Source organism: Pseudophryne corroboree, chromosome 6 (genome assembly GCF_028390025.1).
Source record: "Pseudophryne corroboree isolate aPseCor3 chromosome 6, aPseCor3.hap2, whole genome shotgun sequence".
Taxonomy (NCBI): domain Eukaryota; kingdom Metazoa; phylum Chordata; class Amphibia; order Anura; family Myobatrachidae; genus Pseudophryne; species Pseudophryne corroboree.
In genome coordinates this window covers 132,550,487-132,565,824 of record NC_086449.1, presented here as the reverse complement: position 1 = coordinate 132,565,824, position 15,338 = coordinate 132,550,487, and the positions used below count along the sequence as shown (strand labels likewise).

At 49.3% G+C, this 15,338-nt stretch overlaps 1 protein-coding gene across 9 annotated transcripts in view; it reads left to right on the top strand.

Moving 5' to 3' along the window:
- Positions 1–15,338, top strand: part of CDCA2 (cell division cycle associated 2) — a 231,577-nt gene that overhangs the window by 122,043 nt on the left and 94,196 nt on the right. For all 9 annotated transcript variants that reach the window (XM_063931858.1, XM_063931857.1, XM_063931859.1 and 6 more), the window contains one exon: positions 282–372. In XM_063931858.1, the coding sequence (XP_063787928.1) occupies positions 282–372 (91 nt within the window). The remainder of the gene's footprint in view (positions 1–281; positions 373–15,338) is intronic.

Here is a 15,338-nt window from a genome sequence, read left to right as displayed (position 1 = left end):
CACACTCATCTCTCGTATCCTATTCTATCGTCTTACTCTAAAAGCTGCACCTGAACCACGGTCGGCCCATAATATGTATAGTCACTGTTGCCAATGTGTAATACAGAGTTGGGTGGCACATATAAGCAAAACCATCAGTGATTGCCCCTTCTTCTTGCCCCGATCGCGGTCAGCATTACATCGGGCCCTTATCGTCCGCTGTTATTACTAAAGCAGATTATTAAATGTATGAGATGGTAGTTAATAATAAATTAATTTCCCTTTTTATTTTTCATCAACAGAAATTCCATCAGACTTATGTGCCAGAGAAGATCTCTGAAACAGACGGTTCTTTGACTTCAGAATTGATGACTGATGTCTCCGGCAAGTTAGGTGAGAACAGACTCATTCTCAGCTGTGCAATGGATGTCGCTGCTCCTTATATCACCTGTAACATGGATGAGACCATCCTGCTTTAGTGGGTGTTAAACACATCCTCACTTCCATTATTAGGACAATTGGAATCCTTTGTCACTTTTGTTCTGTCTATCAGTAAATATATACCAAAACTCAGTATTATGTTCAAATAGGGAAATACAGTTTATTGGTGCATATAAATGATAACAAAACAACATCCGATTCAAATGAATGATGAGCAATCTAGAATCAATACTCGACTTGTATATGAAAGTTCTTAAACATGATGTCCTTTATATCTGCAATGATCTGAGGGCGATCCATCGCTGCAAAGCCGCTTGGAATTAAAGGCCCATATAGACGGGCCGATGTGGGAGAGATGTGTGCTGAGCGAACCGCTCAGCACACATCTCTCCCGCCGCACAGCGCGATCTGTGCTGAGCGGGGGGGGCTTATTTCACCCAGCGGGTGAAGTGAGCGACCAGCTAGATTGGCCTGCATGCAGGCCAAGCTAGCAGCAGCAATAGCGATGCGCGGGGCTGTGCATCGCTATCGCTGTAGGGGGTACACACGTAGGGATAATGCTCAAATTCTAAGCAATCTAGTCAGATTGCTTAGAATATCGCTCCGTGAGTACCCCCCTTAACAGTCATTGCAGAAATACCATACTAAGCACAGATATGCATGTCTCTCTGTCTTATCCGAATCCCAATTAAAAGAAGGAAACACTCCCTCCATATACTGTAGTTTCTGCTTACGAAGCTATTGCCCCTGATCCTGGTTCTTACTGGTATTTGGACCTATGCTCGGTGTACTCACTCGGTGCCTAATTCAGACCCAATCCTAGCCTGATGCCCTTTGGTGAGTGCGCCCACACAGCAGCTTGCCGGCAGGGGTAGGGGGTGAGCCTCACATGCAGCCGCTGTGACCCAGAACGCGGCGGGTAGCTGCCTGCCAGTGCAGCTAGGCTGCTACTTGGTGGGTGCGAAAGCATCGCTGGAGAAGAGTGGGGCTAGGGCCAGGCATGCGGGGCGGACTATCCCTGTACTGGGCGCCCCCCCGCATGTCAGAGAAACTGATCATAGATGTGCTAAATTTAGCTCATCTACGATCAGGTCTGAATCACCCCCTCTGTTACAACACAAGGGCTCACTGCTTATCTACTGTACATAGTCTATCTCCTATCTCAAGTATGTGTGCATACTCCTTCTCAGGGTCTCATTCTGACCCACACAGTAAACCGCTGGGCATATAGAACTTGTCTTTGTCATTCTGTGAGAAAAGCAAGGTCCGTGTACAGAGAAGTGATAACGACTATACTGGGCCTAACACAATAAACTGTTACATGTAGAAATCATTCTAACCCCCTGGTCACAACAATGCCATCTGTCCAAATTCTTATTGTTTTATCCCTGATAATATTATCTGGTTAGTTTCTAATTTGTCCTATTGTTGAAGTGGTGCTTATCCAGCCATGTTCTCCCACGGTGTGGGTACAGGGAACATCACAGGAATGCTTGTAACGTCTCAAATCTGTTTTAGTTCACAATTTTATGTTTAGTAGTTTTGGTTTACTATTTTGGATGGCAAATTTCCAGCCTTACCCACTTACTGAAACTATGGGGTAATTCTGAGTATGATCGCAGCAGCAAGTTTGTTAGCAATTGGGCAAAACCATGTGCACTGCAGGGGGGGAAGATATAACATTTGCAGAGAGAGTTAGATTTGGGTGGGTTATTTTGTTTCTGTGCAGGGTAAATACTGGCTGCTTTATAGTTACACTGCAATTTAGATTTCTCTGACGTCCTAGTGGATGCTGGGAACTCCGTAAGGACCATGGGGAATAGCGGCTCCGCAGGAGACTGGGCACATCTAAAGAAAGCTTTAGGACTATCTGGTGTGCACTGGCTCCTCCCCCTATGACCCTCCTCCAAGCCTCAGTTAGATTTTTGTGCCCGACCGAGCAGGGTGCAATCTAGGGGGCTTTCCTGAGCTTCTTAGATAAAAGTTAGTTTTAGGTTTTTTATTTTCAGTGAGACCTGCTGGCAACAGGCTCACTGCATCGAGGGACTAAGGGGAGAAGAAGCGAACCTGCCTGCTTGCAGCCAGCTTGGGCTTCTTAGGCTACTGGACACCATTAGCTCCAGAGGGATCGAACACAGGCCCAGCCTCGGAGTCCGGTCCCAGAGCCGCGCCGCCGGCCCCCTTACAGAGCCAGAAGCAGTCTTCATCAAGGTAGCGCACAGCACTGCAGCTGTGCGCCATTGCTCCTCATGCACACCTCACACTGCGGTCACTGATGGGTGCAGGGCGCTGGGGTGGGGGCGCCCTGAGCAGCAATATTAACACCTTGGCTGGCAAAAATACATCACATATAACCCCCAGGGCTATATGGATGTACATTAACCCCTGCCAGAATCCATAAAAATGCGGGAGAAAAGTCCGCGAAAAAGGGGCGGAGCTATCTCCTTCAGCACACTGGCGCCATTTTTCCCTCACAGCTCCGTTGGAGGGAAGCTCCCTGGCTCTCCCCTGCAGTTAATACACTACAGAAAGGATTAAAAAGAGAGGGGGGGGGCACAATTTAGGCGCAGTATACAATATATATGCAGCTATAAGGGAAAACACTTTTTTATAGGTGCTATCCCTGTGATATATAGCGCCCTGGTGTGTGCTGGCATACTCTCCCTCTGTCTCCCCAAAGGGCTTTGTGGGGTCCTGTCCTCTATCAGAGCATTCCCTGTGTGTGTGCTGTATGTCGGTACGGCTGTGTCGACAGGTATGTGGAGGATAATGAGGTGGAGGTGGAGGCGGAGCGAATGCCTGTAAATATGTTGTCACCCCCTGCGGGGTCGACACCGTGTGGTTGAACTTATGGAAGGATTACGTGAAAGTGTCAACTCCTTACATAAAAGGTCGACGACACGGAACAGCCAGCTACTCAGCTTGTGCCTGTTCCAGCGTCTCAAATGTCATGGGGGGCTCTAAAATCGCCCGCTACCTCAAATAACAGACACAGATGTCGACACGGATACTGACTCCAGTGTCGACATCGATGAGACTGGTGTACCCTCCAAATAGGTCCACCCGTTACAGGATTGAGACAATGAAAAATGTATTACACATTTATGATTATACCCCAGGTACCACATAAAAGGGTATTGTGTTTGGTGAGAGAAAACTATTAGTAGTTTTTCCTGCATCTGAGAAATTAAATGAGGTGTGTGAGGAAGAGTGGTCTTCCCCCGGTAAGAAATTGATAATTTCTACAACGGTTATTGGCAGCGTACCCTTTCCCGCCACAGGATAGGTCACGCGGGGAAACACCCCATAGGGTAGATACAGCGCTTACACGCTTATCAGAAAAGGTGGCACTACCGTCTCCGGGTACGGCCGCCCTGAAGGAACCTGCTGATAGAAAGCAGGAGGTTACCCTATAAGATATGGTCACACACTAGGGCATTATATTGCGACCAGCCGTTGCTTCGGCATGGATGTGCAGTGCTCCCGCTGCGTGGTCAGATTCCCTGTCGGAAAATAACTATGGATAGGGACAATATTTTGCTGAAAATAGAGCGTATAAAAGACGTGGTCTTATACATGCGTGATGCACAGAGGGATATTTGCCGGCTGGCATCAAAAATAAGCGCTAGGTCCATTGCCGCCAGACGGGGGTTATGGACTTGGCAATGGTCAGGCGATGCCGACTCGAATCGGCACATGGAAGTTGCCCTATAAGGGGGTAAAACTGTTTGGGGATAGTTTTTCAGACCTCGTTTCCACAGCTACTGCTGGGAAATTAATTTTTTTGCTACAGGCTACCCCACAACAAAAGAAAGCACCGTATCATCAAGTACAGTCCTTTCGGCCCCAGAAAAGCAAGAGGGCTAGAGGCTCATCCTTTCTGCCGAGAGGCAAAGGTAGAGGAAAAAGCTGCAACACACAGCTAGTTCCCAAGAGCAGAAGTCCTCCCTGCGTCCGGTAGGTCCACAGCATGGTGCTGGGGCTGCTCAGGCGGACCCGGGTACGGTGGGGGCCCGTCTCAGATATTTCAGCGGACAGTGGGCTCTCTCACATGGATCCCTGGGTCCTTCAAGTAGTATCTCAGGGGTACAGGCTGGAGTTCGAGACGTTCTTCCCCCCGCCGTTTCCTAAAATCTGCCTTACCGGCACCTCCCTCTGCCAGGGAGACGGTGTTGGTGGATATTCAACACTATAATCACAACAAGTGATTGTCAAGGTGCCCCTCCTTCAGCAAGGAAGGGGTTACTATTCCACAGTGGTTGTGGTACCGCAACGGTTCGGTGAGACCCATCTTGAAATTAAAAAACTTGAACTTTTATATCAGAAGATTCAAGTTCAAGATGGAATCGCTCAGGGCGGTTATTACGAGCCTGGACGAGGGGGATTACAGGGTCTCCCTGGACATCAAGGATGCGTACCTGCATGTCCCCATTTACCCCCCTCACCAGGAGTACCTCAGATATGTGGTACAGGACTGTCACTATCAGTTCCAGACGCGGCCGTTGGAGTTGTCCACGGCACCGAAGGTCTTTACCTAGGTAATGGCCGAAGTGATGATACTCCTTCGCAAGAAGGAAGTTTTTATTATCCCGTACTTGGACGATCTCCTGATAAAGGCTAGGTCCAAAGAACAGTTGGTAGTGGGGGTAGCACTCTCTCGGGAAGTGCTACAACAGCACGTCTGGATTCTCAATATTCCAAAGTCACAGCTGGTCCCGACGACACGTCTTCTGTTCCTGGGAATGTTTCTGAACGCAAACCAGAAAAGAGTGTTTCTTCCAGTGGAAAAAGCCGAGGAGTTGTCATCTCTAGTCAGAGACATCCTAAAACCAGGACAGGTGTCGGTACATCAATGCACACGAGTCCTGGGAAAAAATGGTAGCTTCGTACGAAGCATAATTCCATTCGGAAGACTCCACGCAAGGACGTTCCAGTGGGACCTGTGGGACTAATGGTCCGGGTCCCATGTACAGATACAACAGCGGATAACCCTGTCAGCAAGAAACAGGGTGTCGCTGCTGTGGTGGCTGCAGAGGGCTCATCTACTAGAGGGCCGCAGATTCGGAATACAGGACTGGGTCCTGGTGACAACGGATGCCAGCCTTCGGGGCTGGGGTGCAGTCACACAGGGAAGAAATTTCCAAGGAGATTTCGCTTCACGTAAATATTCTGCAGCTAAGGGCCATTTACAATGCCCTAAGCCAAGCAAGGCCCCTGCTTCAGAACCAGCCGGTACTGATCCAATCAGACGACATCACGGCGGTCGCCCATGTAAACAGACAGGGCGGCACAAGAAGCAGGATGGCGATGGCAGAAGCCACAAGGATTCTCCGATGGGCGACCTACACCCACGAGAATGGGGACTTCATCTAGTGACACCGTGGGTGTACCAGTCGGTTTATGTGTCTCCTCCTCTACCTCTCATACCCAAGGTACTGAGAATAATAAGAAGGCGGGGAGTGAAAACCATACTCGGGGTTCCGGATTGGCCATGAAGAGCTTGGTACCCGGAACTTCAAGAGATGCTGGCAGAGGACCCTTGGCCTCTGCCGCTCAGACAAGACCTGCTGCAGCAGGGACCCTGTCTGTTCCAAGACTTACCGCGGCTGCGTTTGACGGCATGGCGGTAGAACACCGGATCCTAAAGGAAAAGGGTATTCCGAAGGAAGTCATCCCTACCCTGATCATAGCCAGGAAGGATGTCACCGCAAGACATTATCGCCATGTTTGGCGAAAATTTGTTGCTTGGTGGGAGGACATGAAGGCCCTGACGGAGGAATTTCAACTATGTCGATTCCTGCACTTCCTGCAAGCAGGGGTGACGTTTGGGCCTCAAATTGGGGTCCATCAAGGTCCAGATTTCGGCTCTGTCGATTTTCTTCCAGAAAGAACTGGCTTCACTGCCTGAAGTTCAGACTTTGGTTAAAGGAGTACTACATATTCAGCCTCCTTTTGTGCCTCCTGTGGCACTTTTTGGATCTCAACGTGGTGTTGGATTTCCTAAGGTCGCATTGGTTGAGCCACTTAAAACCATGGAGCTAAAGTATCTCGCGTGGAAAGTGGTCATGCTGTTGGCCTTGGCCTTGGCCAGGCGTGTGTCAGAATTGGCGGCTTTGTCATGTAAAAGGCCTTATCTGATTTTCTGTATGGATAGGGCAGAGTTGAGGACTCGTCCTCCGTTTCTCCCGAAGGTGGTCTCAGGTTTTCACTTGAACCAACCTATTGTGGTGCCTGCGGCTACTGGGGACTTGGAGGATTCCAAGTTGCTGGACGTAGTCAGGGCCCTGAAAATTTTATTTTTCCAGGACGGCTGGAGTCAGGAAAACTGACGCGCTGTTTATCCTGATGGCACCCAACAAGCTGGGTGCTCCTGCTTCTAAGCAGTCTATTGCGCGCTGGATTTGTAGCACTATTCAGCTGGCGCATTCTGCGGTAGGATTACCGCAGCCTAAATCAATAAAAGCCCATTCCACAAGGACGGTGGGCTCATCTTGGGCGGCTGCCCGAGGGGGTCTCGGCTTTACAACTTTGCCGAGCAGCTACTTGGTCAGGGGCAAACACGTTTGCAAAATTCTACGAATTTGATACCCTGGCTGAGGAGGACCTGGAGTTCTCTCATTCGGTGCTGCAGAGTCATCCGCACTCTCCCGCCCGTTTGGGAGCTTTGGTATAATCCCCATGGTCCTTACCGAGTTCCCAGCATCCACTAGGACGTCAGAGAAAATAAGAATTTACTTACCGATAATTCTTTTTCTCGTAGTCCGTAGTGGATGCTGGGCGCCCATCCCAAGTGCCGATTGTCTGCAATACTTCTACATAGTTATTGTTAACTAATCGGGTTCTTGTTGTGAGCCATCTATTCAGAGGCTCCTCTGTTATCATACTGTTAACTGGGTTTCATATCACAAGTTGTACGGTGTGATTGGTGTGGCTGGTATGAGTCTTACCCGGGATTCAAAATCCTTCCTTATTGTGTACGCTCGTCCGGGCACAGTATCCTGAGGCTTGGAGGAGGGTCATAGGGGGAGGAGCCAGTGCACACCAGATAGTCCTAAAGCTTTCTTTAGATGTGCCCAGTCTCCTGCGGAGCCGCTATTCCCCATGGTCCTTACGGAGTTCCCAGCATCCACTACGGACTACGAGAAATAGAATTATCGGTAAGTAAATTCTTATTTTCAGTTTGAATACACCACACCCAAATCTAACTCTCTCTGCACGTGTTACATCTGCCCCCCCCCCCCCCCTGCAGTGCACATGGTTTTGCCCAACTGCTAACAAATTTGCTGCTATCAACTCAGAATTAGGCCCTATGTACATTGTCCCTATATGTCACTGTAAATGTATGTATGTATAATGGCAGGTTGCAGCCTTGACTGGGTGGTAGGTGCATTTCCTATTTGTTTTTTGTCTGGTATAATCAAAGCTTGCAATAAATGCTGTAGTCCGATGTCACCTACTGTTGCAGGGAGAGTCATTGAAGATTTAGGGCCCGATTCAGACCTGATCACTGTTGTGCGAATTCGCACAGCGGACGATTATCGAATGAGTGCATATGCACCGCATTGTGCAGACGCAGCGCCAAACTGGGACAGAATGATGCAAAAATTTAGATCGCTAGGCGTATGCAAGGTGATTGACAGGAAGCGGGCGTTTAGGGGTGATAACTGGATGTTTTCTGGGAGTGCCAGGAAAAACGCAGGCCGTTCCCAAGCGTTTTCTGGGAGGGTGTGTGACGTCGGCTCCGGCCCCGATCAGCCTGTTTGTTTTGCACTGTAGGAATAAGTCCTGGGCTACGCACAGACTGCACACGATGGAAAAAATCATTTGACGGTGAGTGAGTTGCGAACTGGTTTGCAGATGTCCGCTGCCTGGCAAAGTTTTCGTACGTGCATTCGCACACTTGCACGGGGCGGCTTTTCACACTACCTGGGCGGCGACTATCTGATCACCGACCTCTGCAAATTTGCAGCATAGTGATCAGGTCTGAATTAAGCCCTTAGTTAGATTGTGCTGGTGGGACATCATGAGTGTACCAAGAGTACCCTTGTAATGATGGAAAGACGTAAGAGCAATCATTGGGTGGAATTAAATATACCGCTGTTGTCAGCTGTGTTCATTCTGGGGGTGGAGTACTGGGAGGTAGGTTACGTCAGCAGGCACTGCCCTGCATTCCAGAGCATGATCTCTCATTCTAGAGATCTTTCAGCAGATTGTAGTAAGATGGGGTCAGCCAAATGTTGACATGATGGTATCTTCACTGAACCGCAAGGAGGAGCAATTGTGGTAGGTGCAATATTTGTTCCTTTTACTGGCCATACTTCTAGGCTTTCTCAAGAAGGCAAAATGAAAAGTGGTCCAGGCACTTTTGTAACTCAAAACTGGGAAGGATAGTCCTGGTGTATGGATATTCCCAGTATGGTCCATTTGGCACCTCCTTTTGGGCAGTACCTACTAAATCGGGCTCTGTTTTATCATCAAGGATCAGAGTGATTGGTTTTAACGGTGTAGTGCAGGGGTTCTCACTGTGTGCCGTGGCACCCTGGGGTGCCTCGGGGTACTTGCAAGGGTGCCTGGGTTGGTGGTTCAGGACCAGTTCAAATTATATGTGGTTAATGTAATAGACAATAATAATATGGGGGGTAATTCCAAGTTGATCGCAGCAGCAAGTTTGTTAGCAATTGGGCAAAACCATGTGCACTGCAGGTGGGGCAGATATAACATGTGCAGAGAGAGTTAGATTTGGGTGGGTTATTTTGTTTCTGTACAGGGTAAATACTGGCTGCTTTATTTTTACACTGCAAGTTAGATTTCAGTTTGAACACACCACACCCAAATCTAACTCTCTCTGCAAATGTTATATCTGCCCCACCTGCAGTGAACATGGTTTTGCCCATTTGCTAACATATTTTCTGCTGCGATCTACTCAGAATTACCCCCATTATTATAATAATAGACAATAACAATGTAATAGTGCTTGTGACGTTCGGTCATAAAATATGTGGACAAACAGAAGCGAATCCTGTGTTTAACACGTTGCTGAACCGAAGGATGACATATAAACACAATTTACTTACTTTAATATTTCTACTGCGGGGTACACTGGGCTCCACAGGGAATAACATTGGGGGTGTAGAGTAGGATCTTGATCCAAGGTACCAACAGTCTCAAAGCTTTGACCTTCTTCCCAAGATGCATAGTGCCGCCTCCTCTATAACCCCGCTTCCGTGCACAGGAGCTCAGTTTTGTAGTTGGTGCCATGCAGTAAGCAGGCATACAACAGGGGGGCTGTTCCAGCAGCCCTGAGAAGAGTTTTTCTGAGTGCAAAATGAAGACTTCAAGGGCTGCAGCAGTGACTCTGTGAGTATTAGATGCCAGTCTGACATCACCTGCTGCAGCTCCATCACCTCCCCCAGCGGCGCTGTATACTCCCGCGTCCTGGTTGCCGGGTACTTACAGCGGAGGCTCCGGTTTGCTCCTCGTTACTCACACACCCGCCGAAGTTCTCCTGGATCGCGTGGCCGCACCCAGGGAGGAAGTAAGTGGGTCCCCTAGGCAGGTCCTGCTAAAATCGCGATCCGGCTCGGCCGGTGTGGACACTGTGGTTTGGCAGGGACTCCACTAAACCACTAGGGCAAGGGCAGAGGTCGCTTTTTTACCTCACAAAAACAGTTTTATTAACAGCCCATTGTACCAGTGGTATAGTCCAGCAGGGGGATAAGGCTTGGACCTGTAGCCCCTCCCCCAGCCCCAGGGCGCCATTTATAGTAATGTTCCCGCCCTGGAGCTGCATATCTCTCTCTCCCTCACTCCCAGTCAGTGTTTGGGCGCCATTACACAGAACAGCACTGTTCCTGGGACTGTTGGGGCAAATCCTCCTTTGTAAAGCCGCCTGCATGTCAGCGCTGTGCATTTTACAAGACACTTAAGTATTCTACATATCTGTTGACAGTGTTAGTTAAGAAACAGTGCATTTGGTCAGGGTTATATAGTACAAGTACCCTGTGATATACATCCAGTCTTTACTGTGCATTGATATATCTACTAAATATATAGCCATATTGAGTATTACTTTGTATTGCTAGTCCAGTGCAGTTTTATTGCATGTCATAACTTCTGCATTGTACATTGTGACTATATGTGTGTGCATGTAGCTGCTGTGTGACCTCCATTTCGTGTCTCTCACTCAGATTGCTATCCCTATATTCTATAACCTGAGGGGGCTAGGTGCGTCAGGTTTATCATTTAATATAGGTAGTTCACAGGATATACTTATTGTGTATTTTTCTCTGTGAATTTCAGTCACATATACCTCTTGAATTCCCTGTTTGTGCTAATACATTTGAGGAAAACATAGCAGCTGAGGGCTCAGGTTCTGGGGGTTCCTTATCTCCCCCCCCCCCCCCCAGTGGGATTGTAGCAACGGGGGTTCAAAATGACCCGCCTTGGGCTACCTTTTCCATGCTGTTGAATACGCTGGTAAGTAGACTACGCCCCCTATGGGACCTCCTGTGCCGGTACAACCGCATATCGACCCCGCGGTTAACCCGCCATGGGCAGATCAACTGTCTGCTCAGTTACAGCAATTGAACCAATCACTGACTAGTCAGAAGTCTAACCATCGCCCCCGCCTAAGACCAAGTGGTCCTCTAAGCGGGCCATTACTTCCTCACAATCCACCAACGTCCCAGACACCTCGTCTGATGAGGATGGCGTATATACTGACTCCACAGATTCTGACCCTGATGCTTCTGATGGGGAGTCTGTCTCACAGGTGGATGTTCCTGACTTGCTGGAGGCTATCAAGCTCATTCTTCAAATTACTGATGACCCGGAACCCGATACAGCCCCTAAGAAACCGGACAGGTTTAATCGTCAGAAAGTGGTTAAACAAGTTTTATCTCATTCTGACCAATTAGTTGACATACGTCAGGAGTCCTGGGAAAATCCTGGAAAGAAAGTCACACCTCACAGGAAGATGCTGGCTCGCTATCCCCTTGCTGCAGAGTTCAGTAAAAATTGGGAAACACCCCCGCCAGTGGATTCGCAGGTGGCGAGGCTGTTGGTATCCTCGGCTCTTCCAGTAACTACCATCACATCTCTGAAAGAACCGATGGATAAGCGTGTTAAGGGTTGTTTAAAGGCGATTTACACCCTAGCAGGTGCTGCGCATCGGCCCACCATTGCAGCGACTTGGGCTGCAGAGGCTATTGAAGCGTGGGCTCAGGAGTTGGAAGCTGCGATGTCTTCCAACGCTTCTGATCATGCTAGACAATGTCTATCGTATATTGTCACAGCTTCTCATTACATTAAGGAGACTGCTTCTGATGCCGGTATTCTGGCGGCCAAGGCTTCTACTACATCCATACTTGCTCGCCGGATTCTATAGTTGCAGTCCTGGTCTGTGGATCTGTACTCTAAGAAAACCCTGGAGGTACTCCCTTTTAAGGGAAACATCCTTTTCGGAGAAGACCACAACAAGATAGTGGCTGACTTAGACAAGCTGTTTTAGCAGAAGCTACCTACTACTCCTTCACTACCGAAGGGTAAGAGTACTTCTTTTCGCTCCTTTCGTCCTTCAGGGAAAGCAAAGGGTCAGGCATACCCGAAACACTCGCACTTCCAAACCAAATAAGCCCAAACGGGCCTGGGCTGCCCGTCAGCCTGCTTCCAAGACTGACAAGCCTGCCACATGACGGGGCGGGCCTCCCTCTGGGGGATCCCAGGGTGGGGGGCCGACTTCTAGGGTATACTCAGGAATGGTTGAAGACCACTTCCGATGCCTGGGTACGGGATGTTGTCACTCGAGGTTACGCCGTATCCTTCAAAAAATCATCCCCCCTCATCGATTTTGCCTGACAGACGGCCCTTCGGATCAGGTGAAGGCAAAAACTCTTCATTCGGTGGTACAGTCCCTCCTGGACACAGGAGTGGTAGTACAGGTGCCTCTGGCTCAGAGAGGTAAGGGGTACTATTCACCGCTGTTCCTAGTCCCGAAACCGAATGGGTCCACTCGGCCCATTCTCAACCTCAAGTCCTTGAACAAATTTGTGGGGGTCTCCAAGTTTTATGGAAACTCTTCGCTCTATTGTTCTGGCCTTGGGGATTATATGGTCTCCCTGGACATACAAGATGCTTACCTGCATGCTCCCGTTGCAATGTCACATCAGCAGTACCTGAGGTTTGCGGTTGGCAACCTCCATTACCAATTTTGGGCGTTACCTTTTGGTTTGACCACGGCTCCGCGAGTCTTCACCAAGGTTATGGTGGTAATGATGGCTGTTCTCCGTCGTCAAGGGGTCAGGATCCTGCCGTATCTGGATGACTTATTGATCCTGGCAAATTCCCAAGAAATTCTCCTACACCATCTATATCTGACGGTCCAGTTTCTGCATGCCCACGGATGGCTCATCAACTGGAAGAAATCTTCCCTGGTCCCTGCGCAGAGCATGGTGCAACTGGGAGCTTTGTTAGACAATCACAACCAGTGGTTGTTCTTGTCTCAGGAGAAGGTCCTAAAGCTTCATGACAGGATTCGATGCTTCCTATCTCGTCCGCAAGTGTCAATACATTCGGCAATGCAAGTGCTAGGTCTCATGGTGTTGACTTTCGACATGGTGGAGTACACTCAATTCCATTCACGCCCTCTGGAGAAACTGATTCTTGCCAAATGGGACGGCCAGCCTCACTGGATCAGGTCTCACATGATCTCCTTGTCTCCGGAGGTCCGTCTGTCACTGAGCTGGTGGCTGCAGGACGGACGTTTGAGCAGGGGTCGTCCTTCCTGGATCTCCAACTGGGTCATTTTGATGACGGATGCCAGTCTGAGAGTCTGGGGCGTAATGTTGGAGCAACACTCCCTTCAGGGTCGGTGAACCAAGGAGGAGAGTCTCCTCCCGGTCAACATTCTGAAACTGCGGGTGGTGTTCAATGCTCTGAACCTGGCCCAGCCTTTCAATGCTCTGAACCTGGCCCAGCATTTAATTCAGAACAGACCTGTTCAGGTACAGTCAGACAACGCCACCAGGGTGGTGTACATAAATCATCAAGGCGTCACTCAAAACCGCATGGCAATGAGGGAAGTATCAAGGATTCTTCAATGGGCAGAATGCCATCTGCCAGCCGTATTGGCAGTGTTCATTCCGTGGGTCCTCAACTGGGAAGCGGACTTTCTCAGTCGTCAGGACGTACACGCCAGAGAGTGGAGCCTCCATCCAGAAGTATTTCAACTCCTCATGGACAAGTGGGGCCTTCCAGATGTGGATCTGATGGCGTCTCGACACAATCACAAGGTTCCGGTCTTCGGAGCAAGAACAAGGGATCCTCAAGCAGCGTAGGTGGACGCACTGACAATCCCATGGAACTTTTGGCTGCCATATGTGTTCCCTCCAGTGTCTTTACTGCCCAGAGTGATAAGGAAGTGCAAACAAGAAGGGGGCATACTACTTCTAATTGCTCCTGCATGGCCCAGACGGCATTGGTTCTCAGACCTACAGAGCCATTAGATAGAGCGTCCCCTTCTACTTCCACAACGGCCAGACCTCCTTGTTCAGGACCCTTGTGTCTAACAGGATTTGGCCCGACTGGCTTTGACGGTGTGGCTCTTGAAGCTTCCGTACTGTGGGCCAAAGCTTTTTCTGAGGCGGTCATTCAAACTATGTTGAAGGTCCGTAAGCCGGCTTCTGCTCGGATTAACCATAGGGTCTGGATTTCTTACTTTGCTTGGTGCGCAAATACCAATCATGACGCTTACAAGTTTAGTACTGCCAAATTTTTGGCCTTCCTACAGCAAGGCCTGGACCTAGGCCTTCCTTCTGGCCTCCCTCAAGGTTCATATTTCTGCCTTGTCGGTATGGTTTCAGAGAAAAATTGCAACTCTGCCCGATGTTCATACCTTCACTCAGGGTGTGTTGCGCATTCAGCCTCCTTATGTCCCACCTGTAGGCCCTTGGGATTTGTCGGTGGTTTTGGAGGCCTTGCAAGAGTCTCCTTTTGACCCTCTTGCATCTGCGGATCTTAAGTGGCTTTCCCTTAAGGTCTTGTTTCTGCTAGCGATTGCTTCTGCTAGATGTGTTTCAGACTTGGGTGCCTTATCCTGTAGGTCCCCCTATCTGATTTTGTCACAGTGATCGGGCAGTTCTTAGAACGTGCCCTGGTTATCTACCTAAGGTGGTGTCTTCCTCCAACCTTAACCAGGAGATTGTGGTTCCTGCCTTTAATTCTCCTGAGTTGTCTTCCAAAGAGCAGTCTGTGGATGTGGTACGGGCTCTCCGTATCTATGTGAAGAGAACTGCTTCCATTCGGAAGTCTGACTCTCTCTTCGTACTGTTAAGTTTTCACAAACGTGGCTGGCCTGCTATCAAGCAGAACTTGGCCAGATGGATTAGAATGGTGATTGCACATGCTTATGTACAGGCTGGCCTTCCAACTCCTGCTACTATTAAAGCCCATTCTACTCGGTCTGTTGGACCTTCTTGGGCGGCCCGCCGTGGTGTGACCCTTGAACAATTGTGCAAGGTGGCTACGTGGTCCTTAGTGAACACGTTCATAAGGTTCTATGCCTTCGATACTTCCGCCTCCCAGGATGCTTCCTTTGGACGCCGGGTTCTTGTGCCTGCTACAGTGCGTCCCCTCCCATAAGGAACTGCTTTAGGACATCCCCCAATGTTACTCCCTGTGGAGCCCAGTGTACCCCGCAGCAGAAAACGAGATTTATGATAAGAACTTACCTTTGTTAAATCTCTTTCTGCGAGGTACACTGGGCTCCACAGGGCACCCACCCTGATGCACTTAGCTTCTTTGGGTTGGTATGGCATTAGCCGCTGACATCCTCTCCTGTCATGAGTATGTGACTACTAACAATTGTCGTCTCTTTTAACCTGCTACTGCATGGGACTGGTTAACAAAATCTGAGCTCCTGT